The sequence below is a fragment of the Amblyomma maculatum genome, chromosome 11 (genome assembly GCF_055883805.1).
Source record: "Amblyomma maculatum isolate TAMU_Amacu chromosome 11, ASM5588380v1, whole genome shotgun sequence".
NCBI lineage: Eukaryota > Metazoa > Arthropoda > Arachnida > Ixodida > Ixodidae > Amblyomma > Amblyomma maculatum.
The window spans coordinates 118,609,822-118,636,065 of NC_139354.1; the positions used below are offsets into that span (position 1 = coordinate 118,609,822).

The following is a 26,244-nucleotide window of genomic DNA, read 5'->3' on the forward strand; positions in this document are numbered from 1 at the left end:
CACGTCATTTGATTTCTTAGCGTACAGGGAAGTAACAGGACTAACCTGTATACGTGTGCCGTAGTCGTGGAGCTCGCTCAAACATCTGCCTAGTGGTATTAGTGCTATCTGAACTCTTGATTCGCGTAATTCAGGTAGATAAGGTTATTCTGAATGACAGTATATTCATTTGATTTTTCGGAGGTGTATGTATCCTAATGCAATAAATGATAATAAAGTTTACTCATTTTGATGAAAACTTTGCTGTGTAGTTGTTGTTCCCACTTGCGCAGCAATCTACTTGTCGCCTCAAAGCTGCGCGTCGGTAGCGCGCATGCGCGTCATGCTGATGATAACTGGGCGCATTCTCAATTCGCAGTGGTTGAGTCATGCGACGACATGCAGCTGACAGAGGAGACGACAGTGCCCGTCACAAGACCAACTAGTAAGTTATGGAAGGGAATCTGTGAAACTGCTGTTCCTTCTCTTTTTAGTTTTTTCTTCTCCTTGGATCTATGTTCCTATAGTGACTTATTTTCAGTTGAGCATTGCTACGGACTCATGGGTTCAGTTTTACCCGATATGATATAACGCTCGTTCGGTCGAAAAGACGTTATCATCTTCGTAATTCAGAATTGAGAAAAACGTATAGAAAAAAAAAATACTCACCGGACTTTGTTTAATAAGTGGGACGCAGCTCTCCATTGCGTAGCTTGCAGGGTGGCGTCATATAATTTCGCTCAGTTATCCTCCAGCTGCTAGTTAAATGTGAGGCGATATGGATTCGAACCTACAGCTTATGTACAACCTTTGTCAAAAGTGTAGAGCCCGGGGGGTCTGCTTCTGGGCCGCGTGGTAGCGCCGATTTAGTATTAGTAGAGATCCTCCCCATTGCAGAGGGCAGGACAAACAATCTCATTACCCTCAAGAGTTCCGGAACACTGGAAAACGTATTACAAGCCGCACGAAGTCGCTCAAAGCGAAATTTCCTGGGCTCCCCACTTTTGACAAAGACTGTACGCCCAATGTATGCCAAATGTATGTAATTGTAGGTGTGATAGCAGTTGCTACTGATATGACCGAGCTCTGATTTCTCTGAGAGATGTGCCATATCACTAAATAAGTTCATCTGGCTGTGTCGGCGGAAGATCTTACTGCCTAACTGCAGGGCCGCCACCTCAGTTAAAAACAATGAAATAAGCATATGAAAAGCTATACCCTTTTGCTGTCAAGAAGTGAAGAAACACTGTAAGCAAGATCAGTCGAACCACACTGCTTTGTGGAACCACGCGACCAGTATCACACGAAGGAGCTTTCGTTGAAACGATAAATTCTACATAATTTACGGAATTGCCTCATAGCGTACAGTAGGCTGATGCCACGTAGCATAATACAACATTTGGCTAAAAACAGGAACACTAATTATCAGCTTTTAGCACTCTTTCTTAGCAGTCCTGCTACCTAACTGTGCTAACTACCATTACAGAGTACCACTTCTACTTATAATTACTAACTATCACTACAAATAATATATATATATATATATATATATATATATATATATATATATATATATATATATATATATATATATATATATATATATATATATATATATATACCGGGTGTCCCAGCTAACGAACCAAGGGTTACAAAATAATGTATTTCAGGTAGGTCAGTGAAACCAAATGCATACAACTGCCGGCCTGTTCGCGCACTACAGGCAATTTTTTGTTTTGCATTTACTTAATTAGCTAATTATGTTAATTTCTCTAATTTTTTAAATATCGACTTTAGACCAAACATGTGAATTGGAAAGTTGCAGAGCACCTTCAGAAACTCCCATTCCATTAACTTCGATAAAGGACGTCTCACGCGTATCTTTTTTTCCGGGCCCGGAAGAAAGCGCGCGAAATACAAATAATACCACGTGACTAGCGCATTTGTGCGCCGCGATTGTGGTGCTCTCAGTCGTGGTTTGAGCGAACGACATAAGCTGCGTCTGTGACCCGATGGTCCCGTTGCAGCGGCAGGCAGAAATGTTGGCGATGGTTCGAGCGAGCTCGAGCTCGCCCGTCGCCACCGCGATTTTGGCCACGCCTGCGCACCGCAGCAGCCTACATCACGACAGGCGGATGGCGATAAAAAACCGGCAAATGAAGGTGCAGCGCTAATTATAGTCGAGTCACATGATGTCATCTCGCCCCTTTACCCAAGCCTGTATGCGCAGATTCAGTGGCTGATACCTTATCGCTCATTCGTTTGTCGTGACGTTCGCTGATGGGAGAGAAGGAGGCCTTGTTAGAATTTCGGTGGTGTCGGCTCGCCGTTCTCGCTGCTACTGCACCGTCACGTGGGCCGGCTGTCTGACGCGGGCGAAGAAGCCATCGCAGGCATATCAGCCTGCCGCTTTAACGGGGCCAAGAAGACACGGCCGCAGCTGATTTCGTTCGCTCAAACCACGACTGAGAGCACCACAATCGCGGCGCACAAATGCACTAGTCACGTGGTATTATTTGTATTTCGCGGGCTTTCTTCTGAGCCCAGAAAAAACGATACAAGTGAGACTTTCTTTATCGCAATTAATGAAATGGGGGTTTCTGAAGGTGCTCTACAACTTTCCAATTTACATGTTCGGTCTAAAGTCGATATTTAATAAATTAGATAAATTAACATAATTAGCTAATTAAGTAATTGCAAAACAAAAAATTGCCTGTAGTGCCAAAGGAGGCTGGCAGTTGAATGCAATTGCTTTCACTGACCTATATATATATATATATATATATATATATATATATATATATATATATATATATATATATATATATATATATATATATATATATATATATATATATATATATATATATATATATAAGGGGGTTGAAGTTCGAATGGGCCGGGTGGGACATAAACGTAAAGGAGATGACACACTGTAGAAAAGCGGTAAACTTTAGCCCGACCTTTCGGCCGGGGTCAGGCCTTTGTCAAGGAACGCAGAAAGCAGCAGTCGGGCCTTATTTCTTATATACGTGCACAATCCAAGAACACGTGACCAGAAACTATCGACAAATAAACATCAAAATATAAAAACAAGATTTCATACGACTGATATAATGGCGGTGCAAGGTATATGAACAGAATGACAGGTTTTGCGCTCAGCCATCCATCTCAATATGTTGCACAAAGAAAGTAAGCTATCTCATTTAAAAAGTGGTTTTCACTTTCAGCGCACAAAACACAAGATATCACGAGGTTAGAATGGGTAGAGTACACGTCACACTTAATCCTGCAATATTCAGAAGGGGGAGGGGGGTAATTATCCACTGAAATATCATTCTCATTGTTAGGCGACTGTCGCAGATAACACGTCAGTACAATTTAACAGTGAAATATAACTGATTTAGCGCGGTAAAAAAGTCATCCTAATCGCGGCGTGGTGAAAAACTCGGTTGTGTGCTCAATGCGACGGAGACAAAGAAAAGTATTTAAGGAAGTTAATTGCTCGTACCAGCGTAGATTACAGAAGGAATCGTGTGAAAGGGTTTCGAATAAGATATAATCATCAGTTCATGTCACGAGAGAAAGTGGCAAACAGCAAACAATGTGGTGGACATGAAGATAAGACAATCAGTGCAAGTAAAGCATGGCATCCCGTGAGGGGCTCTGGGCTGTGACAGTAACAACGCAAGCGAAGAGGCAAACAGTGCAAAATGAAACCAATGTCGATTAAATATAATATCTTTTAAGAAGCTGCCAAAGGTTCTACCATTTAGTTAAAATGCTACGACGAGAGACAAGTTAGCTTGCCAATGTTTTCATTCAGACCGCAAGAAACCGTGTAAACTTGTGTATCGAAAATGATTCGCGAACTTCGCGTTCATGGTGGGTTCTGAAACCCGATTCCAGTAAAGTTACTTGCATCTCTTCAAAGGGGTGCTTGGTAATATTTACATGCTTAGAGATAGAAAGGGCAGCGTGTTACCATGAGCTTTATGATCATTAAATCGGTACCTGAAGGGTGTTTCGGTTTGGCCAATGTACTGAATTTTGCAGAAAGAACATTCAAGCATATAAATCACGTTGTCCGTATCTCATGAGTATATGCCCCGAATTTTCACTTTAAAGTTCGATGCAGTGCTGAAAGCTTTCACCGATGTAGTCATTTGTTCATTTGTCCGCAAACTTTGCATTGTGACTTGTTGCGAGGATGGCAGCCGATTGGTACCGTGGGGCTAGCTTTAGATGAAGTTAAAATATCACTGAGGTTCTCGCTACGGCGATGGACAACACAGGGGGCTTGGTGATAAATTTCTTTGTTTGAAATATCAAATATCATTTGTCTGAAATAATTTCAGACAACTAAATTACCACCGTTTTTTTGTTGGGCACATATATCGGTCAGTAATATCGAAACATTTATTCCTCTTAAATTTAAATTGCCTAGTTAACCCCATCGCAGTCTTCGCAAGACCTGTACACACGTATACAGAACAATAATCGTGTTTTTCATACCACTAACCTTAAGAATAATGAGACTTCCGGAAATCTAAGCACTGAAAAGAGTAAGTGCTGAGTCAGAGCCCAATTTTTATTTTTCAGAAGCGACGAATACCGTCTGCTCACCTTCCCTAGCTCCGTTTTTCTAATCTTGGAATCAACTCCCCCAAGCCATCTCATAATGCGTGCAAAATGCATGAAATGGCTTTCTTTTCTTTTCGTTTCAAGTAGAACATCATGTACGGGTTATCAAGCTTAGACTTAAAAACAAAGGATTTAGTAAATATTGTAGGAAACGAAAAATAACTATATAACAGAAACATCTACTCTGAAATAACCTCTGTGATTTGTCCACCGTTATTTACTCTTCCCTTGCCCACTGAACAAAATTACAGCAACCCTCGCTCCTCGAATGGCTTTATGACAGGGAACTAGGGCGAAAAAAAAATGACAGGACTGCGCTTAAGTCATGCTTGACGACTGAAATAGCGAATGCCACTTTAAATGCCTGTTTTCACTAATTGAATCCTCATTATCGTGTCTACTGTTATCATCATCACTATCACTGCTGTTTTCATTATCTAAATGCACCATCAATGTCATTGCGGTTGCCATCATTATCATGATCACTAACTGAAGTGCCGTTATTATTGTGACTGTCATCATTATCATCGTCATTTTCAAATGTCTACTCGCGATGACGATGTGGTTAAGGTGCTCGACTACTGTGCCAAAGGATGCGGGATCGAATTCCGGCCTCGGCGGAAGCTTTTCGGTGGAGGCGAAAGGCTAAGCGCCCGTGTGCCGCGCCATGTCAGTGCAGGTTAAAGAACCCTAGATTGTCGAAATTTCCGGAGCCCTCCCCTATGGTGTTTTTCATAGCCTGATTCGCTTTGGGACGTTAAACCATAAAACCAAACAAAACCATATTCATCGCTACTATCATCCTCACGCTAAACAACGAGAATAACAATCTGTTTCTCACGAGCCCGAGTAGGAATAAAGAAAAAAGAAGCAAGTGTTGAGCATTGTTTTGCGCACTTGGCTGGATATTAGAGAAATAGTGGTTTGATTCTCAAACATACACATTTTTGTGCTTGGGTGTCAATTCGTGCAAATATTTCCTGCGGACATTTTCTACCCCGCCGTGGTGGCGCAGTGGTTACGGCGCTCGACTATACTGTTCTCAAGGATGCGGGATCGAATCCCGGCCTCGGCGGCCGCATTTCGATGGAGGCGAAAAGCAAGGCGCCCGTGTGCTGTGCGATGTCACTGCACGTTCAAGAATCTCAGGTGGTCGAAATTTCCGGAGTCCTCCACTACGGCGTCTCTCATAGCCTTAGTCGGTTTGGGACGTTAAACCTCACAAACCAAACCAAATCATATCCTGCGAACACTTCCTTCAAACATTTACGCAGTCCATGAGCTCTTAAAATTGGGCAGTTAGGCGGTGAAATAACTGAAATGACTGGTAAATAAAATAGAATCAACATCAGCTTGATAAGGAAAGAAAATTGGCCGGTGCTCAAGGGCGGAGAAGAGACTGCAGTAACGTTAACACCGGCTAAGGTAAGTCAGGCAAGCCCTTTCCCTCAAGGGCTCCAGCGCCTAATAGTGGCAGCGCTTTGACGAGAGTACATGCTGTGTCCACATGGTTTATTATTTGTGTATGAGCGGGATTCATTTTTTACGGCTTCATTCGTTCAGGAGGCAGTAGCCCTGTTTCCGTGGCTCTTCGTCCGTTGGTTGAAGCAGCGGTCTATTGTTTCCGAGGATTAGCTTCGCCGTCAATGAATTCGAGTGGACCGGGAACGAAAATGTAGTTGAGGTTTAACCCTGCTGTACGTAGCTACGCGAAGCGTTGTTTCGCTTACATTTGCTTTGATTTGGATTAGGTTTAGACACGGGAAGACACGGATTTGGAGGTATCGAATTAGATTATATGGAGTCGAGGACGCCGTCAACTACAAGAAGAAACAGGAGGGGGTGTACCTGGCGTATAGAAGGTCAAGTGGTGGTATCATGGTTAAGCTATATAACCACACAGTGAACTCTGGCTTGTTGAAGGTCAAGCGGCCTGTCAGGTTGACCTTGGCTAACACATGGTGTAGCTTCATACCATGTTGCTTGGCAGCTAACATGGCAGGTCCTGAATTGCCTGACGTCACGTTTGGCAGGAGGTGGCGAACTCGGGCCTCTCCTTTCATACGGGAGAGTGATATCAGAATCAGCCTATCCAAACTCTTTGCATTCACGGCACTCATAGAACACGTAGGCACGTCTCTACGGCTTGGTTAAAGCGGGACTTTATATGTGGGCTGGTAGCTTACGGTTTCGTGTCATATCTTTAAAGGCTGACCCTAAATGTACCCCATATTGTTTTTTTTTTGCTGTTTTGTGGAGATCAATAAAGTAGTAATCTGGAAATTGCTAGCTTTTTTTTTTTCAAGCTAGTCAAACTATAAGCAAATATAGGTAGGCTTTTTGCTGTATGCAAGTGATTTGCGCGACTGTTGCTATACAGCACCTGCTGGAAACTTTCCTGGCCATGATGTCGACGTGCAGTTGGTGGAACCTTCAGGTAAGGAAAAAGATTACATAAGCCTTTTTAAGAAAGTGAGTGGCAGAGCTGATATTCTTCGATTAGAGGATACGGCACTTCAAGTGCTCTATGGCTGGGAAGATTCTGTGGTTTCATGTGAGCTTGCGTTCAAACATTTCTCAATATTACCTTTATCGGTTTGGAGTTTCACTAAATACCGAGGTTTCTTTTTTACCCGTATAACTCTAATGCTTAAGGGCACTAGCGAGCGCAGCGTTGTGCGTGTCAAATAGAATTTCTGGAGTTGTAGGAGATCGCCAAAATTTTTCTGAGCGAAATTATCTAGGGGTAATTACCGCAAACATTTTTGATTGATATTACCTAGGGGTAATTTCGCTCAACAAATGTTCGACAAATTTTCAACAAGACGGCTGCACGTAATAGATTCACTCGTTAGAAAATGTCTAAGCAATTTATTGGTTTATGATATGTGTCTATGTTTATTCCATTGTTATATGATTTACCTGTTTTCTGATATCCGGTAAGCTTGGTCTTACTAATCAGCAGAAGCCATGTTTTCAGTTAAAAAAACAATCCTGGAAAAAAAAATATTGGTGGACATGCTGGGAGTGCTGGCTATTATAGGAGGGAAGCAATGACTTCTTGCGCTGTGCAACATTTCTCCGCAGCCAAGTCACCAGAGGCCGTCATTCAGAAGCCGATCCACTGCACGTACCACTGCCGTCAGGTGTCCGGGGTGCAGGACAGCCCTCCGCCGGACGGCCTGTGCGACTTTGTGTACTTTCATAACCGGAGGGACCTGACACTGAGCGAGTATGACCGCAGCGGCTGCTCCACGCTTCTGACTACCGCAGCTTTAAAAGCGGTCAAGACTCTGTACGGTGTGAGCATATACGCCCCGTGAGTGCCGCACATTTTCCCGCCTTACGAGGTTGAAATTATGTTCGTTCGCATCTAAAGCAGTGCGTCCTACTCAATAAATGTGAGAAATGCTATTGTCAACATCACCAAAAACGGACAAGTTTAAAAGGTATTTCTTGACCTTTCACATCAGTGCGGGAAGCTGGCGACCTGATGCATTATATATACGAGTTCAGTTTGCATCATACTATACAGGGTGTTTTACACGAGGCTTTACATAACTCTCTTGGAAGAAGGCAGCAGAGCATGTAACAACACAATACATAAGAAGCACACACAAACACAAAGACAACGCTGCACTGACAACTATATCGACAAGAACCCGCACATCTCCCTTCATTTCACGTCTGCAGCCAACTCCTTGCTTGACATAACTTTCCTAAAAACATGAAAATAAAATTTATTGCCGATTATTTTAAATATTGTAGGTAGTATCGAGAAAAATAGGCAGCTTTATAATGCACTAATTAATCTAATATTGAACTAAGGAAAACTAATTAACGTTTTTTTTTATTTATACCAGCTATAGGGTACTTTCGACTGCAACGGTGAGCTGCTGGTGAGAGAATACCAAACAGGATTTTAAACTTCAAGAAAAGCACATTTAAACACTGCAGCGCTGGTAATTTTTACACGCACACACGCACACGCACACGCACACGCACGCGCACGCGCACGCGCGCACACACACACACACACACACACACACACACACACACACACACACACACACACACACACACACACACACACACACACACACACACACACACACACACACACACACACACACACACACACACACACACACACACACACACACACACACACACACACACACACACACACACACACACACACACACACACACACACACACACACACACACACACACACACACACACACACACACACACACACACACCACGTTGCAATGAATATATAGCAGTGAAATGTGGCTTGATTTGTCAAATTGAACAACAAGGACTGTGAAGGCCAAGGATGGCATGATTGCAAAGCCGCAAGCTTTATAATTCGGACCAAAAGAGGTAGTTTTACATAAAGCGCACATAAAGAGGCAAGGACACGCGAAGAGAGGAAAACGGGTTTGACGGACAGCACAAAAGAAGGACCTGACAAAATTGAAATTAGACTTAGTCAGGTTATGAGTTTATCCTCTTCTGGTGGTGACTGATTAGCAAAGCGGGAAGACATCCGTGAGTGAAAGGCCATACCCAACCATATATCCTTACGGATATGCATTAAAAAAAAAAAGAACTTCTAGCATTAGAACACTGTTTCTTCCATCTCTGCGGGGTACGTTTTCGGGTTACGTAATTTTAATGATCCTAGATCGGGTTATTTTACTTCCGAAGAAGTACCTGTCATTTTGTAAATGCATGGCCTTTCCCAGTTCGTTGCAAGCTGCCACAGATCTTCATGCGTATTATTAGTGTCAAATGAAACACGAAACGGTAAAGGGGCCTCGAGTATAAACTGAAATATTTATCAAATGCCCTATTTGCGACCTCTCCAATTTAGAATATTCTTTAGGTGTTAGCGTTTCGATTTCATTTCATTCTTTGTATTTTATTTCACAAATTCGCCTGGTCATATTTTGCAGCCATGAGCGACACAGCAAGGGCGTCGCTATTTGTGAGAGAATGCCGTGCCTAGCAATGGTTTCTCATACGACAAAACTGTGGCTCACGTTAACTGATGGGTCACTTCATTTTCTGGTGTTAGACTGATGTAGTGAGCGCAAAATATAGGCAAAATCAAGGCAGAATCCGGAAAACAAGGCGCACCAAGTTTATTCCTCTAAGTTCAGTTTCTTGGTCGCGTTATTTTGCGCCGATGAATAAAATGGCAAGACTGCTAAAACCAGCTGTTGCAAACGATAGAGCCAAATAAAACTAATAGGGCCTAGAATGGCTTGCTACTCCAACTCAGCTTGGAGATTGATATTAGTTTTACAACGTCCATTTGTCGGCAATCGGCCGTGGACCGATGACTACCGCCAACTTATCATCGGCTATTCGAGCCTTTGATCGCTGTCGCCCACTCTACCCCTGAGAAATGACAGGACTTTTAGCCGCGAAGCTTTCGCTTGAAATTGGCACCTATTTAACCTTGTAGCAGTGAGGCCGTGTAGGTAACGATTTTTGTTTAGAGAGGTACAAAATAATTGATGTATAACTTCATTAAAATTAAAAATGCTGCGTGGGGGCCATCTTGGTATGTCATCGTTTTCTCATTTTAGGCCAAGAACCTCTATGAATGCTCAGTTTCATTGTGAACAGCTAGATACGAAGACTCAGAATGCACATTTTACCGGTGATCTCCTAGTTTTAGGCTGATGCTTATATGCTCAACAATTCGTACTTGATTTCAGCTTTTATAGGGTTTGTTTGGCTCTCATTTTTTTAGACCGTTGCACCTAACTTTCCAATAATACGCTATAGAAGACACTATTTCATCATTATCACAACCTTAATGCACTCAAACTTGTCCGAGAGCATGCACTATGACTGAACATTCATCCTTGAAAGTATGCACAAGAAGATTTCTGCGTTACTTAAGAACGACACTGCTATGCAATTTACCGACAGAAAAATTGCATTTCCGGTTTGCAAAATGTGAGCCTTAAACTGGATTTCACTGGAACCATTACCGACTGGTTGTGAGTGTGGTCAACACTGAGACGCCGTGCTGCAGTTACTAGTTATTCCCTGAATTAGCTGGAGGTCACATATTCCGCATTTACATATGTATAACGTAATAACGACTATAATTAATCGGGGATTTAGGGTTCTTTCTAAAATAAAAATATATACATGGTGTGTCTCGAAAGCCTTTCGAAGGTTCCTAGAAATAAAAAGGTCGTAATAAAAAAGATTGGCAAACAATTTTGAACTGAAACAGATGTAATTTATAGGAAAATTCTAATTATGTAAAAGTGCAAGCCTCACCAATTACCTTCCCAAATAACACATTGGGGATATTCAATTTCATATTCACATTCCTTTATATCTTATTGTGATGAAAAAAGTGGTTGTTGTTCGTGCCTTCTCAGGTAAAAACAACATGTAAAAAGCAATGGGCCCACTTGCGCTCGAGAATGTCGAATGGCGCTGTCGGTGTTGTGATGTATGAGCGTCCACTCAGTGATGCAAGCTGTGCGCCACGCTGAGTGTAGAGCGTGAGTGTTTACTCCTCCGGCTCGCAGGATGGCAGAGAAAAGCGAGCAAGAGCTGAGAACCAGCAGAGGCATCTCCAAGTTCAAAGAACTCTGGTACTACAACGTCACTTGCTACGGAATGAACTTCCACATTGCCGGCTATGACGAACTTTCCATGTTCAGAGGCTACGGGTTTTTAAAGGTAAGAATTGGTTTCAATCCTGGTCGCTCGGACGGCACGCGAGGCCATGAAAGGGCATCATCAAGGATGAGATTGCCCGCACGGACGACATGTCATCGTTAAGTCGTAAAAATTTTGGAATCTATGTCACTAAAAGGAAGCGGAGCACAATTTTAACCTGTTGCTGTTCATAGTTTAAGGCATGATTTTACATTTTCGAATGTGACGACGCTTGCTTGGTAAAAAGGAACGGAATCAGCCGACAAATCTGCAGTTCCAAAATAGAATACATATATTTTTTTTTCACTTTTGTTGCTCTAAACCTGTGACGGTGAAGAAGACATCGAGATTTTTATGGGTTTTGTAACCCTAGATAGGAAACCTTTCGCGCTTTCAAATATTCGCTTGAAATAAAAGGCCTGCCAGTATTGCAAAATTGTTGACTGATGAGATACATTCAAGCCCGAGTATTGTCATCGCAACCGCAGCAACACACACACACACACACACACACACACACACACACACACACACACACACACACACACACACACACACACACACACACACACACACACACACACACACACACACACACACACACACACACACACACACACACACACACACACACACACACACACACACACACACACACACACACACACACACACACACACACACACACACACACACACACGCGCGCACACGCACACACAGACGCGCACACGCACACGCGAACACGCGCGCGCACGCGCACACACACACACACACACACACACACACACACACACACACACACACACACACACACACACACACACACACACACACACACACACACACACACACACACACACACACACACACACACACACACACACACACACACACACACACACACACACACACACACACACACACACACACACACACACACACACACACACACACACACACACACACACACACACACACACACACACACACACACACACACACACACACACACACACACACACACACACAAGCACGCATGCACGCACGCAGAGACGGCTCTGTGTATGTTGTTACGTTTCGCCACCGACAAGTGTGACATGTGACAGATGTCGCGGCCACCGCATAGCAACAGGCAGAACAGCGAGCGGTTCGGCCATTTCGGCGCCGTCCAGTCGGCCGCCCAACGCTTCCTCCCGTGAACGTGTCTCGGCGTGTTCTTGCTACGCGCCAAATGTGTGTGCAAACGCTGGCCAAGCCCGGCGCCCGAAGGAAAGTGCGTTGCCCTCGCCCGTCTGCAGGAGGTGGAGGAGATGCGGTCGCGCTATCTGCGATTGAGTCATCTGGTCTTGCCCGAACATGTAGGGCTCTTCCTTTGCCGCTGAGGTGGCAAGCCTACAAAATGCAGCGACAGACTCCGCTGCAAGAGAGACTACTTTGACGCGCCGTTGAGACGACGCTAGACACCAGCTGTGCGAGAGTGTCTGTTTTCTCTCCGGGTCAGCTTCTCTGCCCGTTCCTTCATGGTGTTGTAGTAAAGGTTGTTTAGTTAGAAGACGCCTCGTGTTTGCTGGGACCGTTGATGCCGTCCGCCGAGCCACGGAGCCGCCAGGCCAATGCCACCAAGGGGACGCGAGCCGCATGTAATAACTGGTGGCAGCGGTGGGACGACCAAGCCTTGACCGTGGTCGGTGAAAAGAGCCAGGCCTGACTGAGGTGCAACATCTGGAGGGAAGAGCGGAGATGTCCCAGGCGCGACCCGCGCAACAAGCAGCTTAGCGGAAAGCCGGGAGCAGTGCAACGAGCCCTGTGTGATGACTGGTTGCCTGCAGCGGAGCGACTGCGTTGGATTCTTGGCTGCGAGGTTTGGTGAGCACGGGACTTTCTTCTACTGAGTTTTGCCAGGCTTTTGTTAAGTAGAGAACAGAGCTGGTAATTGTGTTGTCGTTGTTGCTGGGTTAATTGCGGCAAGGCAGTAGTGGGCAGTAGAGAAGGCCGCACTCGGAATAGGTATGGATTTGGATTTGAAGTCGTTGCGCAAACCGAAATAGCTTGAGCTTGCGAAGGAGTTGGATCTGAATTTGTCAGACAAACTCAGAAAACCAGAAGTGTTAAAGGCTATTCTTGCGTTGAAAGCTGAAGATGACGAGCTTTCGGAATGCTTTGAGATATTGACGAACGTCACGAGAAAGAGGAACGTGAAAGCCAGGAACGTGAACGTGAACGCCAGGAAAGGCTAGAGAAAGAGGAACGTGACCGCAAGGAAAGGCAAGAAAAAGACGAGCGAGACCGTCAACTCGCTATGGAAATTAAACGTCTCGAAGTAGACGCGGGACGAGCTGGTAGTGCAAGTCGGGCTCACGGTGCAGGAGCCCGACTTGCACAAAATGAGTGACCTGATTCGGCCGTTTATGCTTGGAGAGAACATTGGTTTGTTCCTGGTTAACTCGAGCGAACGTGCGAGAAGCAAGGGTTTTCTCTGGAAACGTGGCCGCAGCACTTGCTCACTTTGTTGCCCGGTGAGGAGGCAGACGTAATCGCTCGCTTGAAAAAAGAGGAAGCAGAGGATTACGACGAAGTGAAATCGAGTCTGCTAAAAACATAGAGGCTGTCAGCAGAAGCATTCCGTCGCAAGTTTCGGGAGTATGAGAAGAGCAAAAGTGAGTCGTATACAGAGTTTGTCTACACGCTCATATCAAACATGTATGAGTGGTTCAAAAGAAGAAAAAGCGTATGGTAACCATGATAAGGTTCTGCACTGTTTCGGGCTGAAACAGTTTTACAGTCGGTTACCAGAGAACGTGTGGTACTGGGTCTGGATAGGCCAGATGTTTGTATGGTTGATAGAACCGCCGAGTTAGCTGAAGAGTTTGTGACGCGTCGGGCTCGTGGAGCTAAGGACGGTCAACAGGGGGAATTCAGCTCTAAGTTTGAGATACCAAAGTTCACGCCCTTTAAAGCCAAGGAGAATAAACGTGGTGCGGATGTGAGTGAAAACAGTCTGGCCGACGATAAAGCGACGGTGGTTGCCGAAGCCGAACGGAAAAAGAGGTTAGAGGCAAGGAAATCGTGTTGTTATACGTGCCAGAAGCCTGGTCATTTTTCGGCGCAGTGTCCAGAGACAAAACCAAAGATCGTGTTTTTGTCATTATGCAGAAGTGACGAGAAGATGAAGCTTCTCGAACCGTACACTCGAGACCTCCTCGTGAACGGGAAACAGTGTCGAGTGCTTCGCGATTCTGCGGCTACCATGGATGTGGTTCACCCCTCTCACGTAGAACCAGAGATGTTCACGGGTGAGTGCGCGTGGATCAAACAGGCCGTGGAAGCTCGCAGCGTGCGTTTGCCAATAGCTAAAGTGCTTATTGAGGGACCTTTCGGGGCACTTGAGACAGAAGCGGCGGTGTCATCTGTGCTTCCTCCTCAGTACCCGTCCGATCGCCTCTTGCGCGAAAGGGGGCTTGGGTTTGGAGGCGTACCTATTTTCAAACAAGTCCGATCACCTCTTGCGCGAAAGGGGGCTTGGGTTTGGAGAGGGTAGCGTACTAGCCTTAACCAGATCTAGAGCTCGGGAGATCGCTGCAAAGGCGGTAACACCGGAGTGGTGGTCAAGAAATGAGAAAGGGTCGGAGGCGCAGTAAGCTGAGATTAAGACCACGTACTACGCTGTACACACAAGTGAGCCTGAAAACTCAAAGGTGCCAGAGAGTGAACTACAGCTTGGGGAAGCGGCCGAGCAACGGGACCGCAGTAGCGAGCCGACTGAGCCTCGAACAGAAGAGCATCCTGTTACCTTGGTCAAGCCACTAGCTTAGACAGTTAGCGCCGGCTCCAACGGCGAGAAGTCCGAAGTGACGCAGGTGAACAGTACGCCGACCCGCGTAGCTGTAGGTGATACGGTTCCATCCAATGAGTGTGGAGAACTATCAGCAAGTGAACCGCCTCTCGAGTTAAAAGCAGAAGCTTGTGTAGAGTGTGGAGGAGATTTGGAGGAAACAAAATTTTGGTTTCCGAAATGAGCTTCGTCGTACAGCAGGGCACGCAGAAAAACAAAGTGCCGATCAGGGAAACAGCGCAGCCCGCGAGTTGTGATCAGCCAGGGAAGACCGACGAGGAGTGCGGGTATGCTGTAGAGAGTGAGAATTGCCAAGGCGACAGCGAGCGACCAGAGCAGAGTCAGAATCGTTCGTGCCCCGATACCACGCTAGGTTGTATTCACGAGAGCAGCAACCTCAGCGAGAACGCTGATGCGGCACACATGGCCCTCACACAATCCGAAGCGTCCCAGCTGTCGAATGAGCTTGATCGTGCGCCGTTTAGCTCTGAGCGAGGCGACGCACTGAGTGGCGAGCCTCCAGAGCAAATGCTTAGAAGGGGGACTGACGCGACTGACGTCAGCCGTTGTTGTTCGGACTTGACTGAAAGTGAGTCATGCGCTGCTGGCCGCGATGCAGACGCGGCATCGCACTTTGGCCACTCAGACGACACCGGTGCCCTACTAGCTCTGGTTACCGCTAGCTTGCCATAGCTCGCGCCGAAAAAAAAGCAGAAAGCTAGTACTCAAGTGTTGCCGACGAAATACGCGGAAAGGCAGGCGCGAGAAAGAATGCTATCATCGTAAGGAGAGAAAACGCAAACGATTGCGAAAGGAAAACCCGCGAGTATCCCAGCGGCACAAATGCGCCCGTGCCGAGAAAATGCGTGACTGGTGCGCAACCAGTAAGGAGAGGGATAGGTTGTTCAGAAAAGTAAGTGATTCATGCTCACGTGTTTCTTTGTATAGAAACAGGAAGTTCCAAGGGCTGCTCAGCTGCCCTTTAATATAGATGGGGGCATAAGAGGGAAATAGCCTGGCATGGCTTAGTGAAGATTGTGCCGTGCTTGCTGGCTGAACGGTTGAGTCCTTAGCGTGGTTGTGACGTTGTGGGTTGTTAGAAAACTCTCCCGAGGACAAGTTGCAGAGTGCCTTGGAAACCAGGACTTGCCAAGGACTTCTTCAAGCTGACTGGCTCAAGAGAAGCACAGTCGGATGACCCCGGCTAGCAGCAACATCCCGATCCCTCCGGATAGCGGATGCAGTCCCCTGCCCTTCGGAATCTTCCTTCCCCGGCGGGGCAGTCTGTTACTATTCGCCACCGACAAGTGTGACATTGACAACTGTCGCGGCCACCGCATAGCAACAGGCAGAACAGCGAGCGGTTCGGCCATTTCCGTGCCGTCCAGTCGGCTGCCCAACGCTTCCTCCCGTGAACATGTCTCGGTGTGTTCTTGCCACGCGCCAAATGTGTGTGCGTGCGTGTGTGCGCAAACGCTGGCCAAGCCCGGCGCTCGAAGGAAAGTGCATCGCCCTCGCCCGTCTGCAGGAGGTGGAGGAGATGCGTTCGCGCCACCTGCGATTGAGTCATCTTTTCTTGCCCGAAAATGTAGGGCTCTCCCTTTGCCTCTGAACTGGCAAGCCTATAAAAAGCAGCGGCAGACTCCGCTGCGAGAGAAACTACTTTGACGCGCCGTGGAGACGACGCTTGACACCAGCTGTGTGAGAGTGTCTGTTTTCTCTCCGGGTCAGCTTCTCTGCCCGCTCCTTCATGGTGTTGTAGTAAAGGTTGTTTCGTTAGAAGACGCCTCGTCTTTGCTGGGACCGTTGATGCCGTCCGCCGAGCCACGGAGCCGCCAGGCCAACGCTACTGAGGGGCCGCGAGCCGCATGTAATAACTGGTGGCAGCGGTGCGATACTCAGGTGTGCGACCCGAACCTAATAGTGTGCGCGCTTTCCTTGACCCTGTGTCCCCCTTGCTGGTTTTTGTTTGTATCTGTTGTTGTTGCGCGATGACCACCAACTCCTTTCTACATCACGTGGGATGTGGGTGCAAAATAACCACTGGCGTGTGGATGTAAAAACATATTACATAGGCTAGCGTCATTGCAGCGCCTTTTCCACCACTCTGATAATCCTCGCAATTCCTTGAGCTGTCTGATGCTTACTACCGCATAAAGGGGCTTTTCTCCACCATCATTTGCCAAAACGTTGCTCGTGACTTAAACTCCGCCAGTATAGATTTCAGCATTACACACTTTGCATTTGCCACCCTGCGTGTAGAAGCTGTCTTCTCGTAGTGTCTCCCTTTTTCGTATCCGAGTGTCGCTAGCGTACAACAACGACACCGCCGTCAGTAATTTAGGAGGAGGAGGAAAATACTTTATTTAAATAAAGAAAATGTAAACACTGCCAGGAAGACTCCTTAGTCCAGGAGCCCTCTGGCTCTTCCTTCTAGATTAACCCACTCGACTAGCTGCAACTGATCTGCAGGTTGTGTGGCTAGAAGGGCAGCCTCCCAGTAGCAAGGTATTGTCACGTAGCCGTTTTGGCCCGCAACCAGAAGGTTGGTTTTTAATGGCGGGTTGATCTAGTAGGCACAGGAGTGCAGGTCTAGAGTACCGAGTGACAACAGCAAACTTCAGCTTCTCCTCGTCGAACGCCACGGGGCCATTTCTTCGAATCCGCGCACGAGACTCTCGATGAGCAGCTGCCTAGCGGCTGCTGTTGCACACGCTGCAGTATTATAAGAAGAAAAGGAAACGCGGAAGCTTCTTTTGCCTGCTGTATTATTCCCCTATCACGCCCTAGCAGTGTAAGATGCTACATTAGTGGGGTCGCGTAAGCTCATGCTTTAAGGGTATGGTACGAGAGCGTAAGCTACCAGCCCACATAAAGTTACTCTTCAACCCAGCCGTATGGACGTGCCTGCGTGTCGCAGGAGTAACGAGAATGCAAACAGTTTTGGCATGCTGATTCTGATATCACCCTTCCATATGAAAGGACCCCCCCGACCCGAGTTGGTAGCTCTTGCCTGTGGCATAGGGGCGACGCGAATTCAAATGTCATGGCAGGCTCATCTTTTTTTTTTAAATACACTGCTCAACAAACATAGGACAAGCGAGTAGACGGGAACAGCGCTGTTCCCGTCTACTCGCTTGTCCCATGTTTGTTGCGCTGTGTATTTAAAAAAAAAAATGATGCACCAGCTAGCTCAACTCACAGTACTTTTGCAGGCTCATCTTTTTATGAGGAAAGCGTAACTACGCCTCTTCACGGCGTAGCTGCGGTCACTCGAGGTCTCGGTTTGGCTGTCGTAGTATTGCTTTCACAATAAAATGAAGGGACGCCGCAAGCGGAAGCAGATGATAGCGGTGATGTCTCAATGTAAGATGATTGGTGGCATGATAATCTTGCGGATGCTGCTGGAAAGGATTTGGTGGCCTGTTAGTAGGCTTTTATTGCGAAAGCAATCCTCCGACAGCCAAAGCGAGACCTCGGATGGCCGCAGCTACGCCTTGAAAGGCGTAGCTACGGCTTCCTCATAAAGAAATCAGCCTGTCATGACATTTAAATTTACGTTACCCCTATCCCACGGGCAGGAGCTGCCAATTCTGGTCGCTCCTTCAATATTAGAGGGTGATATCAGCCTGCCAGAACCGTTTGCATTCTCTTAACGCCTACGACACGCAGGCACGTCCATAATCCTTGGTTGAAGCGCGACTTCATATGTGGCTTGGCAGCTTACCCTCTCGCGTCATACCCATAAAGGATGAGCTTAATTGTCCCCAATAATGTAGCACCTTACACTGATAGGGCGTGATGGGGGAATAATGTAGCAGGCAAAAGAAGCTTTCGTCGTTGCTTTCGCAATTCAACTAGGGTTAACCAGAGCTAAACCACAACAAATTTTTCTTGTATGTTTTTTGTCATTGTCCTTCCCTCGTATTTATTTTTTATTGAACATTCTCAGGCTGTGCTGGTAGTTAACCCCTTTCGGAAAGCTCTTAAACTATCTCGCTTCAGCTGCCATGCGTATCAAGTCCCTTATGCGTGCCTGTCACCTTCCAACAAACATCTGGCAGCATACAACCTGCTTTAGATTCTGTCTCATAATCTTCCTTATTTACATCTCACTGTACCACTCTTGCTGCTGCCTTCCTATTTTATGTTTAGGTGATGAGATCACCAGTTATAGGTTCATAGAATGGGATACCCAGGAGGAAACATACTTTCACTCCTTGACATGCTGCTGTCTTTCCTTCCCTCTTTTCTCTTCCTCCCTCCGTCGCTTTTCTTCTTCGGAAGCAAAAGCGCATTAAATCCTTGCCTGTGGATGATTGCGCGGCCCAGACGTAAACAAGACCCATTGTCAAAACGTTGGCTAAGTTTGCGAACTGAGGCTTCTCCTCAACGCTTGTTCACTTCTCTATCCCATTAAGAGATGTGCTACGTCTGGCCTGGACTTTCTACTGGCAATGCAAGTGAACAGCATTCCTCCCTGATCGCTCCTTCCAGCCTTTTTCTTGACAATCGTGCCTTTTGACGGCCCATGCTCGGGGACAACTTTCTGCGGGTATGCAGCTAAAGCTACAGAGCCGAACTGCATCAGCTTACTGCGCTGCAGAATATAGCCCATTCAGAAATTTCGCGGATCGCACTCTGGAATCTTACATCATGACGAAAATATTCTCGTTATTAATACATCAGAATTATACTACACACAATTCAGTATAGCGTTAAAGTAGTTCATTTTAATGAGTACTCTACGACGTCCAAATTCAATGGCTGCGCCATGGCGATCTACGTTGCTTGGGATATTCACTAACGGCAAATTTATGTTCACTTAGGCCTTCCGTGGGGTAAAGAAACACATTTCTGAGCAGTTACCGCTCGAAACTTGTTGTTGAAATTCAATCCACAACTGAAACCGAAAAATAACTGAGGCCAAATATGCCAGAACGCCTTGGTGTAGTAACGCTAGGACGAAAACCTTGCCCCCTGGCCTTGGCTGCATAACACTAGAAAGCTGTCCCCGAGTATAGTTCGGTCAGCTGCCCCGACGCCTACCGGCCATTGACGGGTCGTTGCTGCCAATGATCTCCTTCTGTAGACGCAGACGTTATTTTGCTTGTGATAGCCTTGCGCCACAGTGCTCTACATCTCCTGATTAGTGACCGTGGGAATACATTTCTTTCCCATGTCCTTTAAAAAGTATGGTGGGGCGCGCGCACTGTCCACATCCTCCGGCTATATAGCTCAAACGAATGGTCTCCTCGATCACTTTCACAGTAAGTTTACCGACATGCTGCCCAAGTACATCAGCTCTCATCATAAAGTGGGACTACGTTTTGTCTTTTGTCATGCTTACACTAACTCTACTACATTTGTTTTCCTAATTTATGACCACGTCATCTCCGCAGTCTTCGAGATCCCCTTCTTTTCTGCCACCTCCTCTCGCGCTGCCTCTTTGGGCGACTAGGATCTTTGTGAGATTACCCATTGGCGGCAGCTTCTCCGCGTGAACACGGAAGCCACTCAAAAAATGCAATCGCCGCTATGGCTAGTCATGCAGTATTTTTGGGCCCAGCGATAAATTCCCCTGAGGACACCAGCCTGGAATCCTCGCTTGAGTAAACGTTAATCCACATTTTGAATGGGTATTGCACTGCTCTCCAACAGGCGTTTATCGTTTACAACCGGCTAGCCCCTCGTACACCCTAACTTATCAGCGTCGACGCTCCCAGGATACTTTGCGCGTCTTGCGGATGAAGGGCTACGCCAATCGCTTTTCGTCTCTTTAAGCCGCCGCCGGAATAGTCGGTTTCTTTTCTGGAGATTTATGCGAACGGGGTACATATATTCTCACCTGTGATTTGGAAACATCAATAACCGTCTTGGTTCATCTTCTATATTCTCGAAACCCACGATAAATGTGGGCCTTTTATAAATGACGCTCAGGCGGTGCCTCAAAATACATGCATACACACATTCGTACATACAGCAAATACATGCATACTTACGTACTGTACATACGTACGCGCGCTCATTCATACGTACATATGTACAGACGCGCACAGGCATTCACCCCTGTTCTTTTTCTCCGAAGAAAAGATTAGTGGCATTACAGATTCGACATGAGAAACTCGTCCGTGTTGTATGAGGTATTCAAGAGACGTAACGGACGCCATTTTGTGGTGCTGAGCAGAGCTTCAGTAGCTCAAGCTGGAACGGATAGCGATAAATGATTAGATACGTGTGCAGCCTGTCGGCATACTTCGTGTGCCACGAAATGGCCACCATTGTGACGTAGGTGCATACTCCTTAGAGCATGAATTTGAATTCGGCACGACTCTAGGTGCCTGTTGGCGCATTGACCTACAGTCCTACTTCTTGTAATCGGGTGGATGTGCAGATCTCATGTACTGAGAAAGATATCATTTATTCCAAGCAATAAGGCACGAAATTATTAAAAGCACAATTTCTAATCTATTTGAGCGAGACATAGCTATATTTGTGGTTCTTCTTGTTAGAACATTTTATCTTTTATTTAACCTTTGTTTTGTTTCTTTTGGCTTTGCCTATAACAATCTTCCACAACTCGTTCTATCTTAGATCATAAGGAACACTTTAGAGTTTTCACAGGGTTTGTCTTTCCAAAAGGACTCGGCTAATGCAAGGCGCCGTATTCGAGAGCACCAGATAAATTCGACCACTTTGAGTTTTAATATCCACTGACCTCGCACCGCAAAAGAGCACCACGCTGTTCGCTTCCGCAGAAAAGCAGTTGCCGCGGCACAGTGAGATAGCTATATCTTCGAGTCGGTGCCTGACCTCCAAAAGGAAAATCAATTTTATTTTTCGTTTGGGCTCAAAACTCAACACCCCAGCTACTGAGAGGTTAGGGCGGTTGACTGCATAAAATAACGCCTCAGGAGAAAATCCGACCCACGGCGACCTCTTTTCGATGGAGGCAAAAAACAAGGTGCTCGTGTAGCACGCGATGTCAGTACAGGTTACCAAAAACCCAGACGGTGGAAAATATTCCGGAACCCGTGTGTATCATGTGCCTGATTACGTGAGTCGCTTTTGAATGTGAAATCCGATTACAAAAAGCTATCTAGATTTCCCCTTGAAACGGAATGCGCTACAAGACTTGACTTCGTCATATATTACGGCCCAAATTCCCAGCAACTGAATAAGAAAGAAAATACGCAGCTAAGTCAGGTTTCAGTTCTTCTTTAATAAGGCCTCGTCTTTGCTGCGCAGCAAAGATAACTTCTGAAAAGATGGTTGATTTCGACGACGGAAATGTGGTAATCTGTGGGTGTGGGTTGGCTGCGACCGACGCTGGGCAGGGCTAGTAGGATCGAGATGAATGGCCGATACCCATAACAGCGGGCGTCGGTTTGACGACTAAAGAGGCGTGCGAAAAACTGCGGCCCCTAGTGGTCTAACTTTATTCGCAGAGGGTGTGGTACCTGCAGCGCGTCTTGGCCGCTTTCCGAGAGAAGCTGACGCTAGTGCCCTACGTCTTAGCTGGCGTCTACCTCATGACCAGGAACTACAAGGACGACCAGAAAAACTTGACCTACGCCCTCAACGACCTTGGAAGGTAGTATGTTGCTGCCTATTTTGGTAATGAGACGTATTTTCTCATTGGGATCGGGGCGTTCGGTATTCGTCATCAGAACCGACAGTTTGGAATAATCTCAATTGTCATTGCCATTGTGGTTACTGACGACGGGCGTATTTTAAGGCTGAAGCCTTTAATGGCTCATGCTGTCGTGGACAAAATATGTCCCGCTTTTGCGGCGGCCCTGATTGGCCGAGGCGGGATGACGGCATAGAGGTCTCGACTAATCACTGAGCACCATCACAGTATGCGCGAATCCTCCTTTTGCCGGATGATGTGGCGCCATCATGCGGGAGCTGGTTAGAAACACATTGGACGGCAGTATAGCAGACGACGCGAAAGCGCACCATACGAAATGGTCACGCCAACGCAGGTAGAAGCGAAAGCTCCCCCACGTTTGCCATCGGGGCGGAAAGTAGTAACAGTGATTGCAGTATATCATGTTCACGCAGTATGGGGGAATGTTACAGTGTTTTCACTATCCACTCATAACGCGCGCATATACTGTCTTCGTATTGTAAGAGCGTGTAGTGTGGGCCGTGTTCGACGTGACAGAATGAGACGCTCTCAGCGTGCAGGTTCACCCCTCAAAGGGCAAAGCAGCCAGGGGTTTGTTGATGCTGCAGAGCTAGGTGGAATCGTCTGCTGTGACTTGAGCGGCGCATATGCGCGGGGTGTCTTGAGTTAGCGAACACAATGCGGTCACCGCGGCGCCGGCATCGTGCAATTGGCATCGCTTCCTCATCGCGTCATCTAAAAGCTATAGGATTTCATCTACGAAGCTTGACTGAGAGGTACTTATACACACCTCCTGAAAAGGGCATTGTCCTGGCCGGAATGCACACCTGCCGGAAACGCGCGGCATTTTTCTGGCAAGGGATGATTCAGCGCTGTAGCCGGATTCTGCCCTCAGAACGGATGTGGTCGCAGTAGTGAAAAGGTTCTCGGTGCACAGAAAGTGGTCATTCTGTTGTGAAAGGATCCACAACCTTTCTGCCTCCGCCGCGAATTCTGCGGAATCAACGACTTGATGACACATGTGCATCTCCTACATATGGGATGCGCATCTCGATCAGGACCCAACGCTGTTCTACGTCCAGAGCGATCCACTCTGCGAGTGAACGAGCATGAACCCTCCAGGAGACTCAATAGTGCCGGGCGGTTTCCTTGCCGTTTTAAACGGTTGGACGAAGACTACGATTATCAAGCTCCCTAACGAAGTGCATCTGATTGCGTACACCGAAGGAACAAAATCCGAATGCTTTGGCAAGCACGAAGGCGAGCCTGTAAGGTAAAACAAAATACTGTGCGTCGTGCAAGAGTGTCAAGTGCGTCATATGCTCCGAGTGGCAGAAACACAGATACTACAGGTATGTATGCATCTAAAGGAAATATGCATGATGAAAAGTATCTACTGGAGTTTGCACCCAGCCTGTAACGCATCAGTGATAGCTGCAATGAGGGTTTCTTCGATGCGTGTTTGCTTTAGTTGTGCCGGGGCCTGATAGCGATGTATTTTGTCGTTTCCTTTTTTATTTGCGAAAGGGCTACGTAGCTCAGATATCACAGGAGGCTGTGTGCGCTAGGCCGTAATATTTAGCATGTTTTATCGTGACTGCCAACTGACTAACAAGAAAAAAATACGGCGTTTGTTGTAATGCGCTGCCATTCGCGAGCCTCATGACCAGCTCAACCACTTGGCTCATGAACGGCGGTGCATCACAACAAACGCCCATTTTTTTCTTTTTAGTCAGGCGGTAGTCGCGATAAAACTTGCTAAATATTACGGTCTAGCGCACACAGTCACCTGTGATGTCTGCGCTATCCGGCCCCTTCGCACATAAACAAAACAAACGACTAAATACATCGCCATCAGGCTCCGTCGCACATAAAGTAAACATGCGCCGAACAAATGCTCATTGCGGCTATCACTGGGTGGTTACAGGCTTGGTGCAAACTCCAGTAGACACTTTTCATCATGCACATTTCCTTTAGATGCATACATACCTGCAACGAAGTGTTTTTCGCACAGTCGAGAATACGCAGTCGGTTGGTAAGGTCGGCCATTCACATCTTCACGCTTGGTGGCCCTAATTCAAGCTTCACGTCGTTGTTGGTCTCGACTCGCCGAAGGAAACTTGAAAAACCGCGTCTTGCAACCCGGCACGCCTAGAGAGTGGCAACCGTGCGTTGCAGATGCGGTTGGCATCGCTTTGCCAAGTCTATGACGGTAACCGTGCCGCCCGGTGCCGCCAGCCATCGTGCACTGGCGGCGCCGAGAAACGCCGTCGACGCCGTCCAAGGTGTTTCCATCGGTCGCCGCTATGACTTCGCTCATGCGCAGAAAACTCGCGCAAAAGGCGGATTTTGCCTTATATGGTCATATGGCAAGAATAAGTAATTACTAAATAATGAGTAAATATGAAATTAATAATATATATAGTTCAGTAATTCATTGCTCAACTAATTATTGACTAATCATTTACTATTTATTTACCTACCTAATGGGTAAATAATTAGCTAATGCGTAATTATTTAAATAATTAGTGCTAGTTGCGTAGCAGAATGCGGCAGTCAGGCTTTCGCCTTTCACTACTTTAGTCGCTAGTTACTCGTAACTTTTTTTGCCGATTACGAGTACGCAACACCTTGAAGAGCAAGAAATAAAGAAAAATTGCAAGTAAAAAAAGAAGAACCAACTCCTTTCTTTTATTACATTGTTCACAAAAGAAGTGCGATTGCAGCATTGCAACCTATAGATGAAACACCTTTACAAAAAAGGGGGTGCTCACGACGTAGCAGCAGCCTGGTGGTAAAACGTATAAGGCTTAGCGCCCATAGGAATACATTGAGTCGAAAGATTTCAAAGCAGGTTTCTAATTTCAGGGGGTCCTATGTGGTTGATGCTTGGTAGTAAGAACCACGAACATCCTATAGAACAGATTATGAAAGCTTGAAACACCATTTCAGAAGTGCGGTATCTTTACAACACTGTGAATAAACCTATGGGGGTGCTAGTTATGAGAGCGATCCATGGAAACACATGTAAACACAGCTCACCACACCATTTTTGTTTTTCATGTTGTCGAGCACCAGAAGAGGTGGCCGGTCGTTAATCGTTGGCGAGAGATTTGAAGAATTGCATTACGAAGTATGCTATGTCCCTACGGAGGCAATCTACATTTAAAAGGCCTCTAAAAATATACATGTTATGAAGCCGTACGTATCGCCGAGAGGCCCGGTATCCGCTGGGCGTTTCTCCGAATCCCACAAGCTTGTCTTGTAGCCTGATATGCTGCCAGATGCACTGAATGTGCTTACTAATAACGGTCGTTCAAGATGTGCGGCCTCGGGAAATCTAAATTAAAAAAGCACTTCTCAAACATAATGACAAGGAACCGAAAGTGAACGGCTCACTGTAACAGACGGCGGCGCAGACGATACTCTATTCGAGCGCGGATGAGAATGCGGC

General features: G+C 46.5%; 1 protein-coding gene across 1 annotated transcript in view; it reads left to right on the forward strand.

Moving 5' to 3' along the window:
• Positions 1 to 26,244, forward strand: part of LOC146174849 (uncharacterized) — a 65,286-nt gene that overhangs the window by 14,186 nt on the left and 24,856 nt on the right. The window contains exons 2-6 of the mRNA XM_084585470.1: positions 359 to 424; positions 7,004 to 7,060; positions 7,711 to 7,942; positions 11,193 to 11,346; positions 22,606 to 22,751. Coding sequence (XP_084441596.1) covers positions 359 to 424; positions 7,004 to 7,060; positions 7,711 to 7,942; positions 11,193 to 11,346; positions 22,606 to 22,751 — 655 coding nt within the window. The remainder of the gene's footprint in view (positions 1 to 358; positions 425 to 7,003; positions 7,061 to 7,710; positions 7,943 to 11,192; positions 11,347 to 22,605; positions 22,752 to 26,244) is intronic.